Raw genomic sequence first — 12,338 nt, forward strand, 5'->3', positions numbered from 1 at the left:
AGCCTGCACATTTTTATATAAAAATATGGTGGCTTAGAAGCACTGTGAATCACCATCATTGTTGACCTTTTTACAATAGACAACTTTACTAGCATATTCAAATTCTTTGCGCACTATTTAAACAAAGGTTGTTCTTGAAAACCTGAAAGCTTGCCTGAGGCTTGCCCAACATGTAATATGCAGATTGGATTCAGAGTATCGTATTTCATTCTTTAATAACTCATCACAAGGTCCCCAAGAAAGAAACATCCATAAGTTTGAATATGTTAGTGAACCGGTCCATTGCTTGCAAACAGTTTCTTTTGCATTGACCAGGGGCCCGTTTCATGAAACTTGTTATCAGTAACAATTGCTGACTTTCTTTGACAAATTTGCTCTCAGCCAATCAGATGCCATGATTTCAGTAGCTTGTAACAGTAGCTTGTAACTTGTTATTGATATCAAGTTTTATGAAACAGGGTCCAGAACTCGACTTTATCTTTTAATGTTAAGTACCTCTTATGTTAAATACCTTTAAATCAGTATTCATGATATTGTATATTAGTTGATTGGTTTTAGGTGTATCTCTCTAATATCACTTATAATATTTCTGTGGAATTAGTGAGATTGTTATTTTTTAGGTTGATACGACTTATAGGCTGGAATTCACAAAATACGTTTAAACCTAATCCATGGTCAATTTACTATGGGCGGCCAAAGAAGCCAAAGAAGCCAGAGAGTGATACATATTAAAAAATGCTTGCCAAAAGATTTAATGCTCTTTGTTCTTTAAAATAAAAGCAAGCTAAACAGTCATGTCTCTAAGCGCCATGAGCACCGAAAGGTGCACCTGTGCATTAGCGATACAAGTGGCCACTATTGTTAATATTATGTCCTACAGGTGTATGTGTTTTACTATACATTTTTTCTCTACAGGATGCCCATAGTCAGTTGAGCTTCAAACCATTATTTAGATTTAGCCCACCTTTTGTGAATTCCGGCCGTATTGGTTAGAATTATTTACGACGTACGATCGTAAAAGCTGATCCTATATTGAAGCATTCATATGTAGAATATTTGTACTATTTTAATTGTATGAATAGATTATGTGAACACTGTTATGGACTTAAACAAGATATTTGATGTTCTTTGTATATTTTGTTTTTACTCAAATTGTATCGTACTCTTTCTTCACTTTTGTATTCTATATTTACTATTTTCCCTTTAAGTCTGGTTCACACATGGCATGATAAGCCCCAAAAGCGTTTTGATATGATAACAAAAAGGTTCAATGGCAAATTATATGGATATAAGTGTCACAAGTCTGTGTTATATAACGCACAGATCATAAAGTATGTGTTGGGGTTTGGGGTGTAAATGAATTGCAGCTATGTTTCTTTCTTTTTTTCTGTGCGCTCACTTGCAATTCATTTACTGGTAGACTAAAAAAAGGGTTTGAGGGGGTTGAATGTGTCATGTGTGAACAGAGGTTTGATGAGATGGATTGTGAAGTGACTTCTTCCCACAATGCTGTTTGGTCTTGACCCTTACCCACCCGTAGGTCATTTTTGACCAACAGATGATGAGTACACATCCAATGTACAATGTAGACTACTGATATGCACTGATCTGCAGCATTAGGGCATCAAGAATACCAATTCCCAGTTTCATAAAACTTGTTTTCAATAGCAAGTTACAAAGCCGCATTTGATTGTTTAAAAGCAGATTTGCAATAGAAGTTAAGCATTTGTTATTGATGACATGTTTTATGAAACGGGGGGCCTGATCTAAAAGGATGGAGGAAAAAAAATTGAAAAGCACTTGCACCTTGTCTGGGAAAGCTCAATAGAGTCAGTAGTAGAACAGTAGAGGGCAGCAAATTATATGTTTTCACCATGACTGTATTGGTTTAGGAGTAGAGGGTTATATTTTGATCTCGTACATTAGATGAGTAGCCATTCCTCACAAGATAACGACCTCCTTCAGTTGCTTTGGAACAGTTTCTTTCACAATGTAAAAACATGGTCATAATCAAAGGAGTCTGACTAACTCGGACCCGCTGCAAAAACAGTCATTTTTTGTAGGTTTTGGGTTAGTAGGTTAGTAGGGTAAAATGACCAAAAATTACAGTTTTTGCAGCGGGCCGAGTTAGCCCGGATCCAATTCAAATCTGTCCTTTTACAGCAATGTGGTATGATCTCACTTCATTTTCTACCTCTCAGCCTAATACATGTATCTATGTGAATTGAATGATTGACGATATTACTCACTTCTAAGTACTAATCTGTTTTGTGTGAACGCACCTTCTTTCTTTCTTACAGTGTAGCAGGTTGATACATTACGTCTATGTGAATACCCTCTTGATTGCCCCGTTCACATCACCATCCAAACATCGCAATTTTACAAAAACATCGTGATTTTACAAAAACATCGCGATATTTGAGTAGAAGTTTTAAATATTGCTTAGTTCCACAGTGACTTCCACTTAACTAATCGCGATGTTAGTAAAGTTGTGAAATTCGGATCTGGATGTAAATAGGTCTAGGATGAAGCATATTGTAAAAACATCAATTTTCATGAAACATGATTGCAACTACTTTTGAAAAAAAATCAACTCTGGCAATTTCAATACCCGATTGTGGATTATGTAAAACGTCATTATAATGTTCGAATATTTCAAAAGGTGATGGATGAGGCTATTGAAATTACCCTTCAGTTGCTTTTTCAAAAGTCTTTGCGTATGTGTTATGACATAAAACATTCACATATCATTCACAACAGAAATTTCACGGCAAGAACTTTCATGAATTGCATACATTAAGTGTTGTGTCCATTGTGAATCAATTATTTCACGGTGTGAAACTTTCACGAATATGAACATCATCTGAAATTGGTGAATGTGGACATGAACATTCTGTTTTTTCCAGTAGCAAGTAGTAGTATTGTAGATTTTTGTAGAATTCTGTGATTAGTTGTATACTAGTAACTTGCAAGATCTCCAAAGTTCTAACATTGCCAAAATATATTGAAGTATTTGTGGAACATGAACTCAGTTTAAGAAACGTATGTGGAAAAACAATGGATATATATAACCTATTTTACGATACAGTGCATATTCTAGATTCTGAGGGCCCCAAAAGGCCTTAGCTTGTATCTTTTTTTCTCTTCAATTTAGGTATCATACACACATTAAGTTGCACTCAGATTGCAATCAGATTATACTTTTGGTTTCCTGGAAATTGTTTGCCTTAGTGTTTCTTTTTTATGGAATACCCTGTACAAGAACAGTGGCAAACTTCCTGTTACGATTCTAATATCTGCTTTAATGTATTTGCAATGTTATCTGGGACTCTTTTGCTTCAGATATGCTTTCTACTGCATTAGCACATTGTTTATAGAACGTTCCTTTTAGTTATTTGTATTGCAGTTCATATCTTTTCCCGCAAAGGAATTTTCACGATAGAAGCATGAAACAAGTTTTCTGAACACTTGACTGAAGTGCAAAGTTGATTGACACGATTTCGATTGATTAAAAAATTTAATTGATTTAAAGATCTGTAAGTCTAAGTTATGAAAACTAGTGATTTTATATACCTGTTTTATAGGCCGACAGTGTGATATGTTTTTATTGTTTGAATTCAGGATTTATTCTAGGCGTTTACATATTCTTGGCAATGCTCTAATAACAAGGGGGCGTTTCACAAAGCCCCTTTTTCAATGACAAAAATCAGTGACAAATCTGCTGATAACCAATCAGAAGCAAGGATTTCACTAGCTCATAACAAAACCTGTCATTTGTCACTGATGACAAGTTTTGTGAAACGCCCACCAGGATCATATTGAGTTGACGAAATCAAACCAAGTTGCTGTTACAGTATTCAGTTTTTAATGACTTGACTTACATGAATGATGAATATTCATAGTTATTAGAGATATAACACATTCATTGTCATGTAGTGTTGCATATTTATGTATTTTTATCTTTATTCATTACATGTAGAGTAGGCATATTCATATTCCAATCATGCATATTCATGATGTATCAATTAGCCATTCTGTAAGATGGAATGACCGTGAAAGCACAAAACAATCCAATGTCATAAGTGTTATTATTACAATTATGCAATAAATTGTGAGTATATTATATATTCAATGAAAGTGGTACACCTCCAAGTCTATTGTATATTAGTGAGAGAATATTCTGTAAGTTGGAGTATATAAAGCCTACCTGTATATGTTTTTGATGAAAATATTCATATCTTTATGCAGGCGACCTAAAAAGTTTTCAATTCAATTCATTTATTTCCAAATTCCAACATCAATTTAAAAAACAATGTGTAACAAACAGTCAATGGGCAATAAAACCATTATAAAACTATGACATTTCAATCAAACGATTAAGAAGATAAAATACAAAACAGGTATAGCATTAAATGAGAAACAAGCTACAGACTACATAAAAAACACAAGTGGTAAGTGGAAAATGGTGAACACAATGAAAGCCAGGTTTTTTTGCTTGTTAGGGTGTGTTCACCTAGTTTGTGTATTTGTTTTACATTATTATTATAAAAATTAGACATTAGTCAAACAATACATAAAACATAACACATGAGAACATACACATGAAAAACATTATTTAAAAAAACAAACATAAGAGCATCAAATAGTATGGTATAGTTCTACAGGATAATTTAAGAAAAGATAGTAATTTTGTACTTGTAGGCGAGACACACTTTGCCATTTCGAATCTCCCTGTTTTTCTTTTTCTAGGCTTGGATTTCAGTGGCGCCCATTGGTCGAAGTGAGTTGTTTTGAATCTTTAGAAAAAACAATCCTGGGCAAGGCAGATTAAAGAGCGTCAATACTACTGGGCCAGAAGGGATTAGACCACACAGCGAGGTCACTGACAGGTTGCTATCTCATTATCTCAGCTATCAACTAACATAAGAAAAGAGGATCATGGCGGACCAACAGGCACCGAAGTTTTCTACATAGAGGGAGCAAGTAGCTACAAGTAGGACAGTGGGGCTTTAAGAGATAAAGAGATAATGTGGAGTTATGTTCTTGTTAATCTAGACGTCCGTCGTACACCCCCTTTATTTGTATCGTTGTAGTACTAAACAGGTGTTTAATCCTAATAAGGCCGGGGGGGGGGGGCATTATGCCCCCCATGCCCCCCCCCCCCCCCCTCGGCGATTTGTTCTGATTATTCGGGAACGCATACGGACAGCGCCCCGCCGCTAGCTGACCTTTTTCTTTCGAGTCTTGCGAATCTTTTAAAACATTTTTTTTTGAAAATCGGGTGTACAGTTACAAAGTCACGTGACCTTTCGCTCATGTTCGTGATTTGTGTACAAAACATATGTAAATGTCATTTTTCCTAAAAAGAGATAAAACATTGGTTATTGGGTCTTGTTTAAAGTTTAGGTGTTTGTTTTGGGGGTCAAAATAGTTGAATTGTAGTTAGAAAAAAACACAAGAAGAAAAAACAAGAAAATACAAAAGTTGAAAAAACAATGAAATACATAAGAAATTATCAAAACAAGAGATAACATAAGGAATAACCTAGCTCTTCCAAAAATCTTGTCGTATTATTGTTTCAATTGGTCTAAAAAATACATGTGGTGAAAAAAAGAATGCTTAAATATAAAGAACATATGATTTATGGGTAAAAAGGTGAATGTTATGACCTTATTTGCATAAATTACCATAATATGCAAAAGAGTGAATTTTTCAATAAAATTAAATTTACGCCGACTCCAATTGACATAGTGTAAACACGGCTATTGACTATCGTATTAATTTTATTCGTAACGGTGAATAAAATAATTTGTAATGAGGCACTTTGAAAATACTCATGCTTTAAATTTGATGACATTTCGAAAATTGCCTATTGAGGAAAACAAACCCTACCACCCCTTCAAAATGTGTCTTATCCAGGACTTAGGATTTCCAACTCCTTGGTGTTACCAGGGAGTTTTAAAAGATGGAGACCCAACTGGCAACAAATTATTCCAAGCAGCTGCCGTTTTCTATGGTTGCACAATATAATCTACAGGTGTGCTGTTACCTTTGATGTCCGAGGTGCGAAGCCGCCAATATCATTAAGCTTGATGAGTAGTGATTTCTTTCACAAAGAAATACCCTTTTTATTTGAACTAACTCAAATATGAATACAAAAGCCTAATTGTGTCAGGAAATTTGCTTACATTGTATAATAGCAGCTTTAATTTGTGCAAAATAGTTAAATTATACAGTCCTAAAACCTGCAATTTGACACTTTTCCAATTACTTCCGGCTCACGAAAATAAAAATTGAATTTGTTCATGTACGGTTCTTTGTGATGTTATGTGTCAGATTAGTGCCCACACAAGCCCGGTCGAGTAATTTTGATTAATATTTCAGGAAATTTTGTTCCATTTCCTTTCGCTTGCCTCCTGTAAAGGTAAGCACTGTGTACTGCTCGTATTATCAGACGAGGGGTAGCGAAAAGTAATTATCATTACAAAAGCATATATCCCTTTGAAAGTGGCCCGTTAGTTTACAGCTAGGCAAGAATCTTTAATTTGTCTACGTATCTGCAAGGAAGATCCAGTTAAGTACATGCCTGACATATTTTGCCATGGCGGCATGATGGTACAAAGGGAATGAGCAAGATAGGACTCCATCTCTTAAAACTCCTAAAACTACCTAACAGAACACAGGTTTATAACAGTTTATAACAATGGCCATAAAGTGCTCCAGGAGGTGAACAAACATTTCTTTTTTTTAACTTGGCATTCCAAAAGCTATTACGATGGATTCGTTCACGTTAAGCCCCACTGTCCTACTTGTAGCTACTTGCTCCCTCTATATAGAAAACTTCCCCAATCGGTGCCTGTTGGTCCTCCATGATCCTCTTTTTCTTATGTTAGATGAGAGCTGAGTTAATGAGACAGCCACCTGTCAGTGACCTCGCTGTGTGGTCTAATCCCTTCTGACCCAGTAGTATTGACGGTCTTTAAGATATTAAAGCCTTTTTGCTGTTGATTTGATTCTATTTCTGCATTTTTCAAATTAAAATAACTGAATAACAAAGAACATTTAAACGTAGGGTATTAATATGGAAGCAATAGTAACTTGCGCTTAGTAAGATGCGCTTTCAAAACTACATTATATCATCTCTCGTTATTGTCCCTCATTGGGTATACAAAGAAGTTGCAAAAAATGTCATTTGAATTTATATGGTTGATCAAAAACTTACGGTAATATAATATATGTACCCCCCCCCCCCCCATTTCCGTATTCTCTATCACAAATTTGAAGACAAGGAACCATTCAGATAAAAAATGTGGAGGCATGATTCTTGATATCATACAAATAATCAAGTTTGTGATTTATTAGGAGCATCGGTTTGCAACATTTACAAAACAGTTCTCGGAAGATCATAAAGCAAAGACATCCAACAAAAAAAGCAAATGAAATATTAAAAAAAGTTTAAAGCACGGGCGGATGTAGGATTTTGCAAAAGATTAGCGCAAACAAAATTGAAAAAATTGGACATGCAAGCAAGGCCAAAAAAAAAACGTATATTTTTTTTTTTTGGTCTAGGTACTAGAGGAATTAATATAAAAATGAATAAATACAAAAAATGAAACCAATACTTAAAAGGAGGAGTATTAATGTTTAAACTTGTGTTCAAGGTGGGGAGGTTTTACCCCCTCCCCTAAATCGCCCTTGTTTTCAAACTGAAAGCTCATTTCTTATCCGTCGTCTCTTGATGAGGATCGCTACGACGAAGAGATGGACGATCATGCCGGCGTGGATGAAGCCGCCTATGATGAAAACCTTCGTGAACGACTGGGTGACATCAAACAGATAACCTACAAAATGATTATTATAACAGAATTAGAATTATCAGTCGGGGAATTGTAATTTTAAATGACAAAGTGTAATAAGATACAGTTTGACCATAACCTATGAAAACATGCGTAAAGGAGGTGCGTATAAACATATAGTTTAAAGGGAAAGTCCACCCCCAAAATAAGTTTGTTTCGATAGAGGCAGAATAATATGAAAATCAGGTGAGTGAAAGTTTTAGCAAATTCTGAATGAAATTAAGAAAGTTATGAATTATTGAAGTTGTGATCAATCAAATACAAATTGGCAACTCTGTGACTTATTATACGAGCTCTCCTTCATTTGCTTTGTGCATAATATTCCATAAAATCATGTTTTCTTCGTTATTGATGACGGAATATATATTTGTTCCTTGCAGGGGGGAGTATAGAAACATATTTGCAATTATTATATTTAGGGTGCATGTATGGTTGAAATTTTTCGTGAGGGAAAATGAAAATTTTAGATTTTTTTAGTACTGAGCAAATGGAAGTTGAGCTCGCATGATACGTCATAGAGTTGCCAATTTGTGTTTGATTGATCACAACTTCAAAAATCCTAACTTCCTTATTTTTAATCGGAATTTGCTCAAACTTTCACTGACTTGTTTCTCTCATTTTTCTACTCCTATTAAAACTAACTTAATTTCAGGGTGGAATTCCCCTTTAAATCATCACGAAACTCTTAACAATATGTGGGTGTAGACCTAACATATTCTTTCTATGTCCATTTACTAAGAGGCCGTTGATTGACCATACAATTGACCTTAAAGATAAACTTGAGTTCTGGTAAAAAAAGAAAATGAATTCTCACAGAATCTAACGAAACTTACACTGAATGTTCAAGATTACAAATAAATGTCATGTGCCAAACAATTTTGGAAGAAAAAGTATACTGGCTGAGTAATGAGCATAGAAAGATAACTAAAATCAGGGTAGTACTAGCCCCGACACCATGTGTGTTGTCCCATATACATCTTTCTGTGTAAGTGATTGTTACTTTACCAAGACTCTTGCATTACACACCATTACTTAAATGCTATATGATCAACTTTTCTGATCCATTCCACACCTTTTCTTTCACAATACAATCGCATTACCAGAACTCAAGTTTTTCACTGGTTCTTCCATAACTTTCTGTCATCAGCATTTCTACAGTGTGAGTCAAAAAAAAGTTTACACCTAGAAAATTGCTAATTTTTTTAAAAGTCATCTTTGAACAGTAAATTATTAAACATCTTATCTAAGAGCGTTTCATCCTGGATCATTTAGTATCATTTGTGTGTGGTATGTGTTCACGCTTGGATGAACAGGAGGCATTGTTTGCGAGAATGCAACAATTGATATGCGCCAAAGTTGTTTTGTGATTTTTGAATAAAACAATTGGGATTTGAGAATTAATTCGGTCTTTGCAGATCCAAAAACCATCCCTAACAAAATAAATCATGCCACACATATCAAACATCGAATATAAAATATCAACGGACATTTGTGCGTGTGTGTGTGTGTGCGTCTTTGCTTCTGCAAAAAGCATAAGCGATACATTTCATTTGATACATTAAATTCATTCTCTCACTCAGATAATCCCAAATTAATACATACTGTAGGCATCACTTTGGCGCAAGTCGATTTTTGCACTCTCGCAAACAATGCTTCCTCTTCATCCAAGCGTGAACACATACCACACAAAAATGATACCAAATTTTTTGGGATGAAACACTCTTACTATTCATACATGATTTTTAAAAAAGCTTGCAATTTTCAAGGTGTAATTTTTTTGTTGACTCACACGGCTGCTAAAAAAACATTCCAGTACACTGCTTTATGTTGTCAGTCCATAATCCGACAATAATTTTTAATGGAAATACATATAATGTGACACAGCCGGCGGAGCCGGGGGGGGGGGGCTGGGGCCAAATCCGCCCCTCAACACTTTTTCAATTCCCCCTAAGGTGACTTGTTTACATTAGGAAGGTGCCCTCTTTTACTTTAGACAAGTTCCCCCTTTTTATTTCTAATAGGTGCCCATTCAACAGTCTTTTAAGTGCCTCTCACCACCTCTAGTAAGTGCCCCTTCATCGATGACAATTCCCCCTATTCAAATTTTAGAGGTGCCCATTTTACTTTCAAAAGTGCCCTTTTCTTTTATAATAAGTGCCCTTTCCCCTTTTAATCTTTTATGACTGACCCTTATCACCTCTCATAAGTGCCCCTTCTCACACATCTAGTAAATGTCTCTATTTAAATCTCATAGGTGCCCCTTTTCTTCTACAAGTTCTCATTTTACTTTAAAATAAGTGCACCTTTCCAATCTCAGGTGAGTGCCCCCTTTTCAGTTACAAGAAATGCCGCTCACCACCTCTGATAAGTGCCCCCTCACCTATTATAATTGCCTCTATTCAAATCTAAGAGGTGTTCCTTTTATATTGAGAGTTTTAAGTGCCTCTTTTCATCTCCGGTGAGTGCCCTTATAAACATTTGAGAGGTGCCCCCTTTAAGTTTTTAATGAGCGCCTCTTTTCATCTCTGATAAGTGCCCCCTTCTATTTAGACACGTGCCCTCATCCTTTCTAATGGTGTATTGTCCTTGTGTCTATTTTCAAGGGTTCTTGCGATCATGTTTGAAAATAAAAGTGGACTTCAATTAACTCACCTGTAAATGTTCCTGCGCATGTTGCCCCTAGTCCTCCCGTGAAGCTAGTGAGAGCCATGGCCATATTAACATTTCTATCGTCAAAGACTGCTTCCTTGAATAAAGACGCCGAAATTGCATCCTCGATGAAAAAGGAGAACCCTTGGACAAAGGCCAAGGTAGCACGCACCTCGTATGCAGAACTGGCGAAGTCTATTAGAAAGGATATCGTGCATATGAGACCTATGGTAATGTAGACAACAAAGACGTTGATCCCTTTGTGGACGAGGATGATGAACATGGTTCGACCGATGATGCCACCTATACCGCCGATTGTGGAGAGGAAGATTGCTTTGGAAGGAGGGATGCCAAGATGTTCAGCGTGGGGGACAAGGAAAAGCATCCATGCATAAATGGTGTAAAATTGCAAGAAAGTAATAGGCAAGGAGAAGAGAAAGAGAGGATCGTTTAGTAGTCCGCAAGACCCTTTACAGGTCTGAAAGAAGGGTGTGGTCCAGGATGAGCGTGCATTTGTTGATGTTTCATGCTTTCTGTTGCAACGGCTCTCGGTTTGAATTAAACCTCTTTGCTCCGAAATGCACTGTCCACTATCCTCTTCCCCCTCCTCCTCCTCCTCCTGTTCATCCCCTTTCTCCTCCACCCCCTCCTTCTCTTCCTCCTCCTTCTGTTTATAAATCCTGTCTTCCATTTTCTCTAATAATTTCTTTTCAGAATGGCACTTTTGTTTCTCCTTCACTTCATCATGAATTTCGCCTTCATTCGTAGCTGCGTTTCTTGATGACTTGCAACGGCTATCGGTTTGAATCAAACCTCTTTGCTCCGAAATGCACTCTCCACTATCCTCTTCCTCCTCCTCCTCCTCTCGTTCATCCCCTTTCTCATCCTCCTCCTCCTCCTGTTTATAAATCCTGTCTTCCTTTATCTCCAATATTTCCTTTCGTTTCTCCTTCACTTCATCATGAATTTCGCCTTCATTCGTAGCGGCGTTTCTTGATGACTTGCGTATCGTTGCACCGCACGCGACAAGGTTCAGAGCGATACCGCCAAGGATAATAAAAGCCCCTACATAGCCATATGCTTCAAAGGACCTTTCCGTTACAATAGGGAGCAGCATGGATCCGGCGGTGTAGCCATATAACGTGATTGTGTTCACCAAAACAAAATTTTCCCGGAATGAATCATTCAGTGCAAGGATTGTGGGCATGAAGGTCATTGACAAGCCAGCACCTGCGGAAAAAAAGTGATGATGATAATAATGTTAACAATACTACTACTAATTATTAGTTTCAGTATTGTTTGTCTTTATACTTTTTCATATTTCACTTTAAATTTTTGTTAATGATTCTAAAAAGTAAATGGTAAAAAGAAGAGCGAAATATTGATATAAAATTATGGTGAAAGAATGCTTGTCAGTCAAAAGCCCCGTAAGGTGGTTAATGTTGTAGTAGTCTTTACAATAGGGCGAATGAGCAATAATTGATGTCAATCACAGAAATAACATTCGTATTCCACCCTCCCCCCTCAAAAAAAAGAAGCTATGATAGAGTAAATTTCTTCTTGATAATGTAATTATATATAGAATTACTTTATTTAAATAAATTGAGCACTTATTTGTCTTTTTCTTTTTTGGCCCCTGACATGTGAAAACCATGCCAGCCGATATTTCGCTCAGTTCTTTTAATGCAGAAGTATGATTAATCCAATCCAATCCTAAAAAAGGTTTTGATCTAGACATCGCGCCCCTAAATATACAGAATAAGCAGGGCTCCCACTTAGCCGAGTTGTATAAGCGAGTTATGGCGAGTTGTTGTGAGTTGCCTCAAAGAGGCA

The 12,338-nt window shown here is 36.3% G+C and overlaps 1 protein-coding gene across 1 annotated transcript; it reads right to left on the reverse strand.

Annotated features, from left to right (window-relative positions):
- Positions 1-7,321: 7,321 nt before the first annotated feature.
- LOC100888353 (uncharacterized transporter YybO) lies at positions 7,322-11,098 on the reverse strand. Its single transcript, XM_003723751.3, has 2 exons — positions 10,509-11,098; positions 7,322-7,841 (listed from the first exon to the last, which is right to left on the reverse strand). The coding sequence occupies exons 1-2, from the start codon at positions 10,888-10,890 to the stop codon at positions 7,702-7,704; spliced, it is 522 nt and encodes a 173-aa protein (XP_003723799.2). The 5' UTR covers positions 10,891-11,098; the 3' UTR covers positions 7,322-7,701.
- Between the last annotated feature and the right edge of the window lie 1,240 nt (positions 11,099-12,338).

This window comes from Strongylocentrotus purpuratus, unplaced genomic scaffold (assembly GCF_000002235.5).
Source record: "Strongylocentrotus purpuratus isolate Spur 01 unplaced genomic scaffold, Spur_5.0 spur5_scaffold_20, whole genome shotgun sequence".
NCBI classification, from domain to species: Eukaryota; Metazoa; Echinodermata; class Echinoidea; order Camarodonta; family Strongylocentrotidae; genus Strongylocentrotus; species Strongylocentrotus purpuratus.